General features: G+C 47.2%; 1 protein-coding gene across 8 annotated transcripts in view; it reads right to left on the bottom strand.

The window, feature by feature from the left end:
* Positions 1–486: 486 nt before the first annotated feature.
* The window catches only part of CYFIP2 (cytoplasmic FMR1 interacting protein 2), a 46,377-nt gene continuing 30,756 nt past the window's right edge, over positions 487–16,107 (bottom strand). For all 8 annotated transcript variants that reach the window (XM_058848913.1, XM_058848908.1, XM_058848905.1 and 5 more), the window contains exons 24-31: positions 11,903–12,046; positions 10,986–11,076; positions 10,188–10,318; positions 7,046–7,118; positions 6,439–6,533; positions 2,326–2,564; positions 1,450–1,597; positions 487–885 (exon numbers count right to left, since the gene is read on the bottom strand). In XM_058848913.1, coding sequence (XP_058704896.1) covers positions 718–885; positions 1,450–1,597; positions 2,326–2,564; positions 6,439–6,533; positions 7,046–7,118; positions 10,188–10,318; positions 10,986–11,076; positions 11,903–12,046 — 1,089 coding nt within the window. In that variant the 3' untranslated portion in view covers positions 487–717. The remainder of the gene's footprint in view (positions 886–1,449; positions 1,598–2,325; positions 2,565–6,438; positions 6,534–7,045; positions 7,119–10,187; positions 10,319–10,985; positions 11,077–11,902; positions 12,047–16,107) is intronic.

The raw sequence follows: 16,107 nt of genomic DNA on the forward strand, positions 1-16,107 counted from the left end.
CCCCAGCCCTCTGAAGTGCTGAGGAGTTATCTGGTGACTGCATCACTGCTGTTCTCAAGCCCACATGCCAAAGCTCCCCCTACAACTGCTGGAAAGGCCAAGGACACAGCAGAGAGCACAAAGAGAGAGCACAGAGAGACCCCAGCCTGGGGCAGGCATCCATCCACAACCAGCCTGGCAGGGCTCCTCTGCACCCAGTCCTCGATCCTCAGGGCACTGCCATGGCTAACACCCTGCCTTCATCCCTTCTTCCCCTCCAAGAGCGGCTCAGGGACTTGCCTTCAGCCCCTCCTGCTCCTGGCTGGTGGCACATGTCACGGGGGTGTTGACTTGTCCCGCTGCTGCTGCAGTGGGAGCGGGTTCCCAGCACCGTGGGAGCGTGGAAATCTCCCACCTGAGGCTGCAGTATGGCTTCAGAGCGACGTGTGGACTGGGTGAATCACAGGGAAAACCGGACCACTTCATGGAAGAAAAGCACATTTTGCCCGCCCACCCCCACCCCCCCTCAAGTCCGAAAGCTACGAGAAAAACCGATCACAGGGATGGGACAGAGGAACATGCACTCAAACGGGGCTGAGGGGAAGATGTGTCCTCGTGTGGAGAGGCAGACCCAGCCTCACTCCCTTGTCAGGCCTCACACCATCAAGATTACCCCTCCCAGCTGGTTTGGGTTCAGTCCCTGCTCCCTTCCCAACCCACGCAGGGTCCGTGTCCACACTAGCAGGTGGTGGCCAGCGACTGGTGGATGGGGGGCTGGAAGCAGCGCACGTGCTCCACCGTGGAACTGTCTGTTTCCACTGACTTCATGTACTTGTTCAGGATGGCAAAGATCTCGTTGTTCAGGATCTGGTACTTCCTGATCCTGTCGGCCATCTTCTTCAAGGGCTGGAGGGATGGTGAGGGAGAGAAACAGCGCATGAAGGGTCTCATGTCATCTGACCAGCTCAGAAGTAGCAGAACCTGTGCCCTGCTGCTGCTGGAAAGCTCTGCTGAGGCAAAACAGCTCTAACACATGTTCCTGTTCCACTTAGCACCTTGCAGGGACCGCTGACTCGCTTCATTATTGGCTTTAACGATTCAAGACAGAGCATTAACAGGATCAGTGAGCGGTCCTAAGTTAACTGTTCCAGAGTCTAAGCTCCCAACTGCTTATTGATAAAGCCACCGAGATCACAGGATGGCTGCTGGAAGTACCAGCTCCTCAGGTCCAGCTTCCCAACCCCAGGAAGAAGAGGAAAGCTTTGGGAGAAAAAAGATTTGATTTTCAAGCCAATTAAAACCTTGGCTTCTCTGCTGAGACTGCAGATGGAAACCTTACAGCAAGGGCATCCAGTAGGAATAAGATTAACACCGGGCTTTGTTGTAACTGATGAATTTGGACAAAGCAGGATAGAAAACAGAAAGAAGTGTGCTGGTTTGGATCCTTTGGAACCTCACCCTTCAACTTACCACGTTTTTTATGATTTCATCCTTCCCATCCTGCCTCTGCACCTTCAGCAGGTGGTAACAGAAGTCAAAGAGGTCAAAGCGCCGTTGCTGTCCAAGGAGAACGATGATAGAGCAACCTGCCCAGTTCAGACCATCTCCAAAGCACTGCCTGGAGGGAGGAACAGGGTGATGGGTGGGAAGAGATGACAGGATAGAGTTAGGCAAGAGAAGTACCACAGTACCAGGAACCTTCCTTGGTGAAATCGGGTTCAGTCCTGCTTCTAGAAAGTGAGTATACACCTAGAGAAAATGAACCCAGAAGGAGATAATACAGAAATACACCCAGGCCAGGCTGTGTAGGGTGAACCACAGGGTAAGATGGGTGAGAACTGTCGCCCTGAAAACTCAGCTTCTGAGCTTGCTAACATAGTTTTCTAAAGACTTTCCCAGGACAGTAACTGTAAACATAGATATGTGTACATTCTTTCTGTTACACGTCTTGTGATGGACATCTCTCATGGCCAGTGCAGTGAGAAAGTGTTATCCTGACCATCCAATCCCTGGCTGTGGTCAGGAGCCTATAAATCCTGGAGGGAAAAATAAACTCTCTCTTCTCTTCACCACACCTCGACCTGTGTCCGTGTGATCTATTCATCTTCAGTGGTAACAAGAACCTAGTTGTGGGTTGTTGGCCCATCTACCCATCTCCTGCCTGTCACCTTGGGCATGTCCCTTTACCCTGCCCTTTCCTCCAGCTGCTCCAACACAATGCTGAGCACAACAAAGTCCTTCCAGCAAGGACCCACATTCCCACTCCACCTCCACAGAGGCTCTCACCGCAGCTGAGGGCACCCCGGGGGCTGGTCAGCCCCGTCAGAGCTGCCTGGGGACACTCACTCTGCCGTGAACTCGTTGGTGCCCACGGGGATGCAGTACACGAACTGCATGGCGCTCCAGAGCCGGTGGAACTCCACGCACTCGTCCACGTGCATGACCCCGTTGGTGGGGGGCGGCCCGCGCCAGATGGGGTCCTGCAGGTAGCTCCGGATGCGCGTCAGGATCACCTCGAACATGGAGAGCCCGCAGCACAGCCGCTCCTTGGTCAGCAGGTCCCCCTCCCGGGCGATGGCTATTTGCTGAGGACAGGGACAGCCAGAGGGACACGAGTGAGGGTGTGACCCACACATTTAACGCTGCCTGGTCTCTCCCCGGCTCTTTCGCCTCGGGGGAGGTCCAACCTTACCTCTGATGGCTGTTCCCATGGCACTTCCCACCAGAGAATACATATCCCTCAAACAGGAGGTTTAACACTGTGCTCCACTCTGTTTCACCAACCTCAGTATCTTTTGGAGTAACTGTGTACATCAGAACACCAGAGCTGAAGGCAAAGCTCTGACCAGAAATACTGATCCTTCACTCTGCTAGCATGCTGTTCTGCCCTGTTAGTGCTACTCAGCGTTTGATTCCAGGATTTTCATTTCATGGGTTTCGTCTCATCATTTCTGCAGATTATGAAGATAAAACAGGACAGAACAGGGACATTTTGCTTCCCAGGACATTGCCATCATCTCTTCAAAATGCAGATAACCTACGGCTTTCTTGATTTCTTTTGTAGTTAGAGTTAAAAAGCTCTGAGGAAGATGAGAAGCCACTGCAAACTTGATTCTGAAAAACCTGTGGTTTGTAAGAAAGCCAAACAATTTTTTCCCAGATGTGGAAGCTTTACAGGTGTGGATAATTTCTGTGACATCCCTGCTCAGATTTAGATATACAAATCTGGAATAGCTCCACTGGATGAAATTATTTTGGCTTTTACACTAGAGGAAAATTAAAAGAGAATTAACTTCATTTCAGACCCACTGCTCCCCAAGAGGACATAAAAAAAAGCAGGGGGGATTTAAAACAAGCAAGTAGGGCCTTCCCTCAAGCTCACTGAGTGGTGCAAGCGTGGGGGTCTGTCACTGCCCTGGTATCCTCTCAGCTGCCCCATTTCCTGCTGTTCCAGCGGCAGGACTGACTTCTCTTTGCAGTGCTGCCAAAAATAACTCAGGAAATGGGAGCTGAGTGCTGTCAGAGCCGTGCAGTGGCTGTGGGAGGCTCTGTGCTCACCTCGGCAGAGTGGCAGAGCCTTTCAGCCCTGCCACCACTCTGGAACAGGCACACAGAACAAGCGTGGCACTGACTGAGACCCTGCCTATCCCAGAGGACTTCCTGGAGCTTTAAGCAGTTTTTAAGCATTTGCTCCATTTCCTGCTGTCCCTGTAATGCCTATAAAAATGTTATCCCAATCAGTCACGATGGGGACTCGCAGCAGCTGGGACAAAGGGCAGGCACATGTCCTGGCCAGACATTAAGAACATGAATTATGCTTGGTTTGCTGGGGTCATCTTCATTCCGCTCTGAAAAATGCATGAATGTGCCTGCACATCCCTGTTCCTGATTATCAATTTATGCTGGCAGTAAGCTCAAGCATTTTTAGTTTGGTTGCTCTTGAAATTAGAAGCATTTGAATTCTTGCTTGTGCCACCATTTCAAGGAGGTTCTGGGGACCTCAGCTCAATTAGTGGTCAACTAATAAGCAAATATCAAGGGAAAGCTGTCATCATGTGCAGAGGCCACACCTGGTGTGGGATCCCTCGATCTGTTAAAAGCAGGAATGGTATCACTGGTTCCATGGCACACACCTGCATGTGGTTGGTAAGTAAAGGTTTATTTTATCCAGCTTTTTAGCTAAAGGCTGTACACTGTTCCTCTCCTCACCTGCTCCAAGCTCTTATGGGCACAGATCTGCACACACTGGTCTATCATGGCAAAATAAGGGCACAGTAGAAACAGAGCCATTTCAAATATAAATTAGGTGTCAGCATTACTAAAACATAGTGCTAAAAGGGATACATTTGAGAACAGACTTCTCCAGTGATCTTGGTACACGATTTTTGAAGAAATCTTAATTTAGAAAGGGATGCATCTGGCTTTCAGTGTAGGTAGTGCCACTCAGTTATGCACATTCACAGAGTTTGGTTCTAAAATTCATCACAGTAAGACCAGTCTTTGACACAGGACTGCCATCCTAGGGTAGGTATCTTAACATGGGAGAGCTGTTGATCCTGTGTTCAGAGCTGCCTCACAGTCTGGGGTCCCACTGGTTTCTAAGATCAGGAGAGAAAGGATGCTCTCAAGGTAAATTGTCACAGGATGCCACTGTGCTGACTCTATTATTCCTTCTGTCTTCAGAAGCAAAGGCTCTGATTATTTCCAGGGAAGAAACCAGACTGACCAAGCACTTTTGAAAACCCCTTACTAAATACCTTTACGGTCAGCATTAAAAGGGTTAGGATTCCTTTAATGAACCACTTTGACCCCCCTGGTTCTTTATAGATGGTCCATCAAACAGCAGCTTCTGGATTTCCAATGCAAAGTAATTATTTACAACAATCATTGGCAGTTTTCCTGCCATTGCACAAATCCAGTTTTGATTTTCTAGTTTTTGAACCTCTTTTACAGCCTCTTTACTGGTGAACTTGCCAGAACCCTACCCCCAAAACCTGCAAAAACCAATAGATCCCCACTGTAATATGCATGGGGCCACCTTTTGGGAGAGGCATCGGGCAGGCAACTTCAGCTTAGATTCTGGACAATTGCTACAAGGCATTTATGCATTCTGCAGGAAAAAATCCTGTATGGCCTGTGTCCAAAACTGCATTTCCAAAATGCATGTCCAAAACTGCATAAAAGGAGCAAGCTTAGAAGCTATGGAGGCACCTATAGAAAGCAATTCTTGTGTTCATTTACATTTAAGCTCAAAAAAATTAAAAATCTGGTACCCAACTGTACCTGTGTAATGAATATGGGAACAGTTTACAGAAAAGTAACTTTTTAGGGGGACATGAATTATCTTTTGTTTCCATCACCATTATAACTACAGCAGAGATAAGCAACGAGTGGACTCTAATAGCAGAATTCAATGATGATTTTGCATGGAAAGAAGGAGAGATAGAAAGACCAACACAAAGACACAAAAACACAGAGGTGAATTCTTTTTCTCGAGTGTCTCCTTTAAAAGGAATTGTCTACAGAGTAAGACAAAGTCCTCAGTTATCCAGCCAATTTCTCTGTTTCAGATGATTTCCAATGATGCAAAGTTCAAAATGTCCTTGATCCATGAGAAAAAAATACAGGAACAAATATCAACCACTTTCTGCCTGCCATAGATCTGTCACCTCCTACACCAGCTGAGTGTTCGTTCCATTCCCTCTTCAGTACATTACAGGAAAAGGGTGCTGATTCATTTGATACTTCAAAAGATTTTTATCCCATCAACCCCAAGTAAATGGGCACTTGAAGTTTGATTATTATTATTATCAATGGAGCACAAATTCTGCCCATTACACTGATCAGTCTATGGAGATATTTTAAAAAGTACTGAATTTCTGCACAAGAGATCTTTCCCAAGCTGATACCCACGTCAAGAAGATAACTTAAATGGAGCCATAATTTTAAGCATGTGCTGAAGCTCTAAGCATGTGCTAGGAGGGAAACCATTCTCAGATGTATTCCTTGACAGGGATGAGCTTAATGGACCACACTGCAGTCCTAAAATGGGGTCCCCAAAAGTGATGGCAATTGATCGTTAGGACAGCCCTGCAAAGATTCTCCTCAAACCACTCCAGCAATTCTCCATCTTTTTGAAGTGGAGAAGAGGTTTTTGGAGTTGTTCTGATTCAGAACTGGCTTCTAGCACACTAGCCTTACAGCTCCCTGCCAGCTCTCCTGACTGGAGGCAGCAACACATCTCTGGACCCGCTCACAAATTTCCTTTCAGAGCGTTTGCTCAGGCAAGGATTCAGATTTGTTCATCCAATTGATGTTTTGGGGGGGGAAAAAATCAATCAATCAAAAAAAAAAGAAAAAAGAAAAAGAAAAAGAAGGATCACTTTTCCCAAGGCCAAGCAGGCCGTGTGGGGACTGCTACGAGTTTCCAACAGCCATCCCTTCCAATGCAATCCTTACCTGCGGAGTGCCCAGCCTCTCTATTAGGGGAACCAGGTGAAGTGGGGCATACTTGGCTTCGAGACGCTTCATGCGCACCTCCAAGCGTTCTCCTTCTGTCAAGCGAGCAGCAAACAGTGAAATGAGAGGAGGAAGTGGAGACCCGCAACTTTCCGCCGAGTTTGCTCAGAGCTGCCCCCCAGCAACCATCCGAGGAGACTGTGGGATCAGGGAGCCAAACCGAGCAATGAGGGGCCAGTGATGCAGAGAAGGGAGGGATGGGCGAGTGCAGTCTCAGCAGCAGCTTTATCACACATGTCCAAAGCATGTCCCTGTTACCGAGCACTCCTGTTGAGATGGACATTTCATGCTGTCATTCTCCAAAGAGGCTGTGAAATGGCTTCCAAACCTTAAAGGGAACCCCCAAACTGCCTGAGGTTTCAGGTCACAGCTAGGCTACGGGAAATGCACCCCTGGCTTTTGTTTGCACCTGACGTTTGGCTGTATCCACTGATCTGTTTGGAGGGGGAAGCAGGGTCAGAGATAATCCTCAGCAGAGATGGGAGAGAAAACAGCCTCTGGGCAGAGACCTCTGAGTCTGCCCACTGCTTCCCTCTCAGCTTCTTACCTTTGATGTAGACCCTGGGCAAAATATTTTGGAAAGGAGCAGCATGCAGCAAATCACAAACTTCTTCCTGGGACTGAGGCAGGAAGAAAGAAAGATAAAGTAAGTTAAAAAATATCTGTGGGGGAGACTGAATGGCTCAGGGGCCTGGGCAACACTACAACAGCTCACACCTACAGCACCTACTCAGATCCAACCCAGCTCAGTAGTAACTCCAGTGGTTTGAACCTAAATGATCTAAAACTGGAAGCAACACTTCAGCTTCAGTCAGGAAGTTTCCCTAACTCAAATAAGTTACTTCCTGCCTGTACAAGGCCAGGCCTTTATACTGATTTTCTGTCCTACTTACTAGCCCTGAAGGTAAGAGGGGATAAAGAATATGGAAGCTTCCATTTCATCTTACCCTGAATGAATTCCTGCAGCCTGTTCTTTAGGAGAGGGCCCAGGCAGAAATTACCTTTTGGTTTAGTTATTTTAGGAAGTATACATGAAAAATATACTGACATGTGACTCTTCTGCAAATAGGTACATCGCAACTGGTCTGAAATGATTTGGTTGTTGGTGTGGTGTTCTCAGCCAGGGCTATCAGAATCCCAGTGGTGCAGGCACCAGGAAGTATAAAACAGAAGTCCAGAGAGGAATAACACCATGAGATGCCACCTGAGGGGATGCATGCCAATGCACTTGAGAAAAAAATAATCCCAAACACAGATGCACAAGGAGGAGAAACCTAGAAATAGGCAGGTGGAGACTGAGGAGCGATGGCCGACAGTACATTGTACACGAGTCTGCAATGGGCAACAGCAGCGAGGAAACCAAAGCTGTTCAACACAGAGGCATCGTGTCACGACAAGGCATCAGCCTGCTCCTACAAAAGCCTATCCTAGGACATGCTTTCAGTTCTGAGCTCACTGGAGAGATGTAGACACACTCGGAAGCAGATCATGACAGCGCAGCAGGAGGAACCCGGGGCTGGATGGAATGACTCGGCTGGGCCTGTTTGGGATGCAGGGGGGGACATCCCCCCTTCCAGCCAGCAGGACAGTGGAGCATGGAGCTGCAGGAGGCTGCACTGGCGCATGGATGCTGGGATGAGAGCAAGTTTGTGGGAGTGCAGTTTGTGACACAGTGCTGGAGGGACAGGAACAGTCTGGGGCCCCTCCGTGGGCACAGAGGTGCTGATGCTAACAGAGTGGGCCTGTCACCTTGGTCATTTTGTTTGCAAAACACTGTTCACTCCTAGGTGAATGTTCTTCTGTTTTCCTCTAATAAAGTGAGCATTTTCAGCCATTTGCAGCCTGCATTCACCTCATATGTGTCCCAAAATTAGTCACGTTACTAACAGACCTCTTCCCCAAGGCCCATTAACCGAGAGCACAAACTCTGCTTACAAATTTCATCCCAAGCAACCCCTCATTCCTCAAACTTAAACAATAAAATGGGGGTAAAATGCAGCAGACTGGACATCTGCATCAGAGCCATTTTTGCCAGGAAATACCACCAGCCTTAGATCACTCAGCTCTGAAGGTAATTGCAGTATAAAAGCAATTCCTGCTGATGCACAAGAGCTCCATTAGAGGGAAAATCTTGTTCTGTGATGGCTCTGTGCATCTGACATCCTCCAGCAAGTGGGAACCAGAGCCCACTGCATGCAAACAAGTCTATCACCATGAGGAAAAACAGAGGATCCAAGAGGGAGAGGCTTTGTCTGGCACAGAAAGTAGGCAGATGTGGACTCTGATGGGCAACCTTCCTTAAAGGATCCCCAAATTCCCACCATCTTTATTTTCTGCTATTCTAAAATGCCAGTACACTGCTGATGTACAGTTCCTGGGACTGAAGGAACATTTCTGCATTGAAATGAAGGAAGAAACCACCATGTCCCTTGAGTGTCCCATTACAGATGTGACAGGAAAGGCAAATGCAGTACATCCAGCAGAAAACCCAACACTGAGAACAGCAGAAAGCACTGACAAAGCCACAAAAGAAACAGAAACTGCCAGAATATAGTTGGCAACTCTGGTCATTCTATAAAATTCTATAGAAGCCAAGCTGCTGGGTGATACACATCTCTTGTTTTCTTAATCTTATGCAAGCACTGCTCACTGAATGTGTTTGATACACACCATCAAGAATTAAAAGTCTCTAGATTTGGAGTTAAAATGCAAAGGGCAAGGGCAGATATATGCATTTTGAGGACATGCAGAGACTTTTAGTTTTCTCTGTGCTCTATGGCCAGATAAAACTTCAAATCTTTGAACTTCCTTATGACTTTGCTCTGAACAAAACTTCAGGTTTTGCTTGGAAAGCCTGTCTTATGTTAGGGCAGTAATTTTGAAATACTTCTGAAGAAACAGAAACAACCCTGCCCAAACCATTCTGACACAGTATGCACATTTAATGCACAATTGTGTTGTTGAGCACTCCTCAGCTGGCTCTGGGCAAAATTATGAGATAAATTCATTGCTTTGTAAATTTGTTATGTGAAAAACTAGAAGCTAAGAAGATGAGTGGCACCCAGCCACAGCTTTTGCCCCCCACCAGAAAGGGCATCATGTGAGCTGGGGGCCTGAGAGAATTGTGCACGTGTAAAACTCCTGTGCAGGGGGCAACACCAAGTTGTTACTCCAGCCAAATTTTCAGTGAAGATGCCCTAGGACATATATACTCAGCAGATTTCCTTCCTGTTGGATTGCTTTATCCATTTCACCATTACAATCAATCAGGCCGTTTCCATTGCACTGGCACCCCAAAAGAGCAGAGGGATCAAATCTACTTCTCACTGTACAAATATGTGTATAAAAAAGTATTGATCCCTGCCCCAGAGAGCTTACAATCTAGAAATTAACTCCAGTTGGTTTTGTTTCTAAGCAGGACAAACAAGGGGCAGCTTTGGGTCCAAGAATGTAATCTGGATCTTCCAGTACTCAGATTCAGCCATCCCAGAGGCCTGACCGAGTGCCAATGCTCACCATCCCCATGGACATCCCCAAAGACTCCAATAACACAGCCCCAGAGAGTCCCTGAGAACATGAGAAGCTGGAAAATAACATTTCCCAAACTCTTCTGCTGGAGAACCCACTTGCACTTCTACTCTTGAGCTGGAAATTTCGGGTACGATGTTGGTGTGGGGGTTTTGCCTTACCAAAGCCTGCTCGATAAGGAGGCAGAAGAGAATGGCATTGCCCACTTCTCTGAGGCTCTGGAACACGTCAGTCTTCAGCTCTGCATACTCAATGATATCCTTCAACTGGTGGTGGAAAAACTCCAGGATTCCTTAAAAGAGAAGGAAGGACTGTCAGAAAGAGACTGGAATCACTTCCCAGTAATTTGGATAAAAAGATGATCAGTGTCTGGTATTTCCTTGATCACAAACTGCAGATGCTAAATGGATACACAGAGGCTGGCATTGGGAAGAACTAACATGCAGTGTCTTATCCTGCTTTCAGTAAGCCTTGGGAAATAGGGAGTTACTCATATAAACTCCCTGGATTTCTTCATCAGAGGAGGAAAGAGGTTCCAGACTGTGATGGATGACTTGGTGCTGGCCCATGTACAGCAGCCACAGTTTCTGACTGCAGCCATGCTGCAAAAATTCTCTTCACCAGCTAAGTAGAGCATTTAAAAACATTTAAAAAGTACCAGTGAACTCACAAAAGCTTACACAAACCTGAAAACATAAGAGAGGCTACCAGAAGACATTCCCTTATCACCCATCTATGTGTTCAAAAGGAAATTTCCAGCAGGAGATTTCCTGGAAAGGTTTCCAATACACATTCCAGTGTCAATAGCAGAGCAGCTGAAAGTGTCCCAGCAAACCTGGCTGCAAGTGGCAGTGGCAGGACAGGAGCCCAGCCTGGATTAACCATGAGTGTGGGCCTGAGTAAATGCTGCAGCAACACATGGCTGAGCTCCTGCTCAAGGATCCATCTGCAGCACCCACCTGGAGAGCCATATTCATGTCTTGGCAAGCGGCAGATCTTGGGCATTACTTCAATCAGAGTCTTCACATACTGCAGGATGGTGCCTTGGAGCTGTTGGAGACAAAAGGAGGTTAAACTGGAATGCCAGGTCTCCTGGCACGGGTTTTGCAAGAGGCTGGCTGTGGATGGATCCACATCTGACAGCACAGGATGAAACTTCAGCTGGAGTCCGAGAAGAACTCGCTTAATTTGGATTTCACTCAAATATGAAATTCAGTCCAAGTGTATGGAGTCAGAGTGCTTTTACAGCTTCCTCCCAAAGAATAAATCCCAGCTGCATGGATTTTCAATTTCAAAATACAGCTTGCTGTGTTTGCACTGTTTGCAGCTGAAATCCAAAACAAGGCTCAGTCTTAGATACAGCTGGACTTGTGCTTCTAACCCAAAAAGCATTTCACCAGAGCTGCCAAAGGACTCACTCCCTAGCAAAGGAAATGCTCCTTCTACCTGAGGAATGATCACTGGACACTGAAGAGTTTAATAAAGAATTTATGTTCATGTAGAGCAAGTTTCTGCAGATCTGATGTTCTGGACATACATGGATTAGAGCAGAGCTTAGTTTAAAGCCCTTGCTGTCATATGGAGTCCCACACCTGCACCCTGTGGATACATTCTATGAGATAATGCACTCAATTCCATTTAGTCAACCATGAAACCTTTGTGCTGAATGCTGTCTGATCCTGCTGGGAAGGCTCCATCACCCCACAGGACTCACTGGGATTCCTCACCAGTGCAAATCAGCTCCAAGTGCTCCAGTGTGGATCAAGAGACACGAAGGTCCCCAACAGGAACACCCCGATCCCAATGCCCACACTGCCTGCCTCTACCTATCCAGGCTTTGGGGTTTCTCCACCACCAGGGCCAGGCTCAGAATTACCAGGCTCTTGACAATCTTCAGCAGCTCTTCCATGACCACGGCGATGCCTTGGTAGCCCAGGAGCCGACAGATGGTCTTGAAATGAGGCGGCCCCACAAAGTTGCGGTAGGAGCTGTAGATGTGGCTGTAGGCGATGTTGAGGGGCTGGGAAATTGGAAGCAAACTGACAATTAGACAGGGCCATCGACCAGACCTGCAATGCTCTTACCACAGTATTCCCTTCCATCACTACAAATAAGTTTTAAGGAGGGGAAGGAGTAGAAATAATAATACCAGTGGTCATTCCCACTTCTGCTTCTTGTAGGAAAAGAGTTTACTTTTCTTCCTGTGTGCTCAGATATACTCTAACCTCAACACTGTCATGGCACAAGGTTTTATTATCCTCCTATGTAGCAACTCCACTTTCATTTCCAAGGTAATTTACTCTCCCATAGACTCCCAATCCAATCAGTTCAGTGGCCCTTTGCCTCCTCAAAATCAAATTGTTCTCTACTAAAATGAAAAGTTTTATGTACGTTTAAGCAGACAGATTTTTTTTTTTTTCCCCTATGAGCACTTGCTTTAAATAAGGCATATTAAGAAAAGCAGGAACTGAAGCTTAAACTGAGTTTAAGGGCAGATGGAAAAGACAGAGAAAGATCCTTTTTGCATCCTGCAAAGCTTTACATCAGCCTCTATTTAACAGACATCCCATGGGTCCATGACAAGGGTGAGAATCTGACACTGGTCCAAGGAGAATGGTACCCAGGACATTGTCCCCAAAATTCTTAGCAGCAGAGAACAGAAAGTGATTTCCAAGAATGTACTCTACCAGTGTCATCTTGGAAATATGGAAATTGCTGCAACGTTTACAGGATCCATTTGGTGTGAGACAAAGAGAGGCAGAGGGAATTAATTCACTTGTGTGTTCTGCAGAGAAAAAGTACTGAGAATCAGATTTAGCTGAGACACCACATGCTCAGAGAGGGCTCTGCAATGGATGGAAGTGTTGGCATCATGACTCAGCCCAGCAGAGGGGCTGCACTCTCCCCCCATGACATCTCCAGCCACAGCAAAAAAGCCATCCTGGAAAAGATCCTGGCACATAGTGCTCCCTCCAGCAAAACACAGATTAACCCCGGGCTCATGCTCACCTAAAGGTAAAACAAAGATAAGGAAACAAATTAGACTGAATCCCAAATGCCCCCCTCTGGATATTGCAGACTCCACTCCACAAGCATCCCCTTTTCTGCCCGTAATGGAGCCAAGGGAGCGCTGGGATGAAGGCTCTGAGGAGGTTTGGATGAAAGGGAGAAAGGGCTGAACAAGGCAAAATGTTGTGTTTGCTCCACCACTGCTGCAATACCCCCAGCTGGAGGTTCCTGTCATCCCCCACTCCTGACTCACTCCACAAGATTTACTTTCAGTGCATCATCTGAGCTGCTAATGGGTTACAAAGCCATTTGCTAAAAATTGGAAATGTATTTTCTTTAGCTCTCAGCTATAGAATTTCACCAATTTGACCATGCTTTCACAGACTTGTCAGTTACTTTAATCAATTAATTGTCCCTCATTTTGTCACAGCCCTACAGATCTGGTCCAGCAGGTTGTTACCTGCTGTAATTCCCAAGTGCTCTTTGAACCAGCAGAAATAAGGCACAGCTAGAAAGTCTCCTATTTTCTGTGAAATGCAATCTCACCTCTTGTTCCTGGTAGGTGCAAATAGCCCTGAAACACTATTAAGTGCAGAAAGACTGCTTTGGAGGCTTGCTCACAATAAGCAAGAACTTTCTTTCCCATCAAAACTTTTTAAATAAAAAAGAAAAAAAAAAAAGAGCCCTGGGTATGTGTCAGAGTTACGAATTATTCAGGCAGGCAAAAGCCTACTTTCAAAGCTCCAGCTCTGAAGAGAATTGAGCACCCTGCTTAGGCTTCTGTCTCAGATAACCAAGTCTTTAAAAATCTGGTAGAGACAGAGCCAAAGCCACTGCTTCTGCACCCTGATACATATGAAAAACTGCAATGTGTTTTTTTGAAAAGTGTTTCTGTTTAAACACCAGGTAATGCCCAGCCTGGAACATTTGCCAAATGGCCAACATGACTATCCCAGAGGGAAATCAGCGCCCCAAGGCTCCAGCCCAGCCATATTCCCTTAGCTCTTATTGCTTTAACTTTTGCAAGGCACTGTCCCAGTGCCTGATGTCCCCAGAAAGCTGCAGGGGTGATCCAAGTGGCCCAGAGATGGCTCCTTGCACCTTCCTTCCACATCTCCCTGTAGGCTCCTTTACCCTGCTATTTCCCCAGGGTTAGTACACTGGGGTTCATCCTAGCGTGGGGGAATAAAAAAATCCTTATTTCAGTGGGCTCATAAATCCACATTCATGTCTGGAGGCCTCTTTGCTATTCCTTGGCCAGGGGAGTTGTGTCTGTGCATGTTCCTTGTTCCTCTGAGATGCACTGGCAGCAGTTGTGGTGCAGCTGGTCAGATTTTGCCCACAACAGGGCTGATATTTGGCTGGTGCTGCTGCACAGCCCTCGCCTCGCAGCACGCCCTCAACCCTCAGTGGGATAAAGGGGCTGGAGAGCAGCTCCCAGCCAGCTCCTCTCTTGAGTGAGGGTCTCAGCAATTAGCCTGATTGGGAGAAGACAGATTTTAGGATGTGCACTGGCTGCAGATGAGCAGGATGATTTACACCTGCCTGTCTGCAGGATGAGGTGGGTTCATGGAGCTCTCTGCAAAGCCATACAGCGCACAAACAGCAGGCTTGTGTCTAATAATAATGCTCTGCCAGCAATTAAAAATATAACTCCATTTAAGGGTGAGATACACAGCTTGGGCTAAAGACTGTAGGATGTAAAAAATTACACCAGTGGGTATTTTAAGACAAAGCAGCTGAAGGCACAAGCTGGCTGCACAGCAGAGCACAGCACAGCACAGCACAGCTCACTCCCCCACGCTGGGTGGCCGCTTCTGACCCCTCAGAGAACCAAAGCCAAAGCTTGACCCTGACATTTCCTGGGAGCAGCAGCTGCTGGAGACACTGAGGAGGTTTGCCCCACCCTTGGTTTGGGGCCAAATGGGCAGGTTTTGGGGGTGGGAGGCTGGGATTTGCAGCATGGGGCAGAGCTCTCAGTGTCCTACAGAGCCCACCCTGCACCCAGGGACATCCATCTGTCATTGTGAGAATGTGGGCAAGGTCCCAGTGCTGCTTTAGGAGCTCAGGAGGTTACCAGCAATGCTCTGGAGAAGCTTTAGCAACAAATGAAGCAAATCAAAGCTCTATTTCCATGTCTTTGACCTTGTTGTTGGCCATCACTCAGACCCATCTGAGCTCACCTGAGGAAAGCCAGGGAGAGTTTTATCTGATAAAATTGAACAGAGAGAGATAATAGACAGTACTGACTGTTACAGAATTCCCTTGGAAAACTGAAGAGCTAATGAAGACCAATATACTCAGAGACAAAAAAAGAACTTGCACACAGCCCCAGACAAGTCAGGGATCCCAGCCAACCTAATCTCAGTGCAACAGCTGAGGGTGTCTTAGAAAGTGGAATGAGTAACTCCAGACTCAGCAGCAACATTTCTGGGAAAGTTCCTCTCCAGCACATTTTGGCTTTAGAGAGCAGCAAGTCACTTGTTCAGAGGCTCTCCCTACCAGGCCCATCTGTCCCCTCCTGGCCACAGGCTCAACCTGCTCCCCTGAACACCACAGGCACAGGCTTTGCCTCTCCCTCCTGCCCTCTCACCAGACTGACAGGGGACGTCCCCAAGTTGTCTGTAAGTCAGAGGCATTCAAAGGAGAGCGAGTCTTAATCCTATGTAGTTCAGCAGGAGGTCAAAGTCTTTGAAAACCCAATTCCTACTCCCATCACACAGTTTAGAAAATACTAAAAGTCTACTGGAAATTGCAGCACCGTCAGGGATCAAAATGTACTGCTTATGGCTCTAACTTAAATCAGTAGTTCAAGTGTGCAAGAAATCACAGAATTAAAGACAAAGCCCCTGAGTCAACGTGTACCAGGATCCCAGATTTCACACCATGTACCAACATGTCTGTAACCCCGGACCCTGCTGGGGCTCAGCGATGGTTTTGCTGGGAGACTGTGGATACAGGAAAAAAATCCAAAACAAATAAGCCAGCAAAAAAAACCTACCCAGCTTGTTTTCTCCTGCCTTGGAGACACACACTTCTCCCCGAAGCTTTTAGGGATAACATTCCCAAATC

Source organism: Poecile atricapillus, chromosome 13 (assembly GCF_030490865.1).
Source record: "Poecile atricapillus isolate bPoeAtr1 chromosome 13, bPoeAtr1.hap1, whole genome shotgun sequence".
In the NCBI taxonomy this organism is placed as follows: Eukaryota; Metazoa; Chordata; class Aves; order Passeriformes; family Paridae; genus Poecile; species Poecile atricapillus.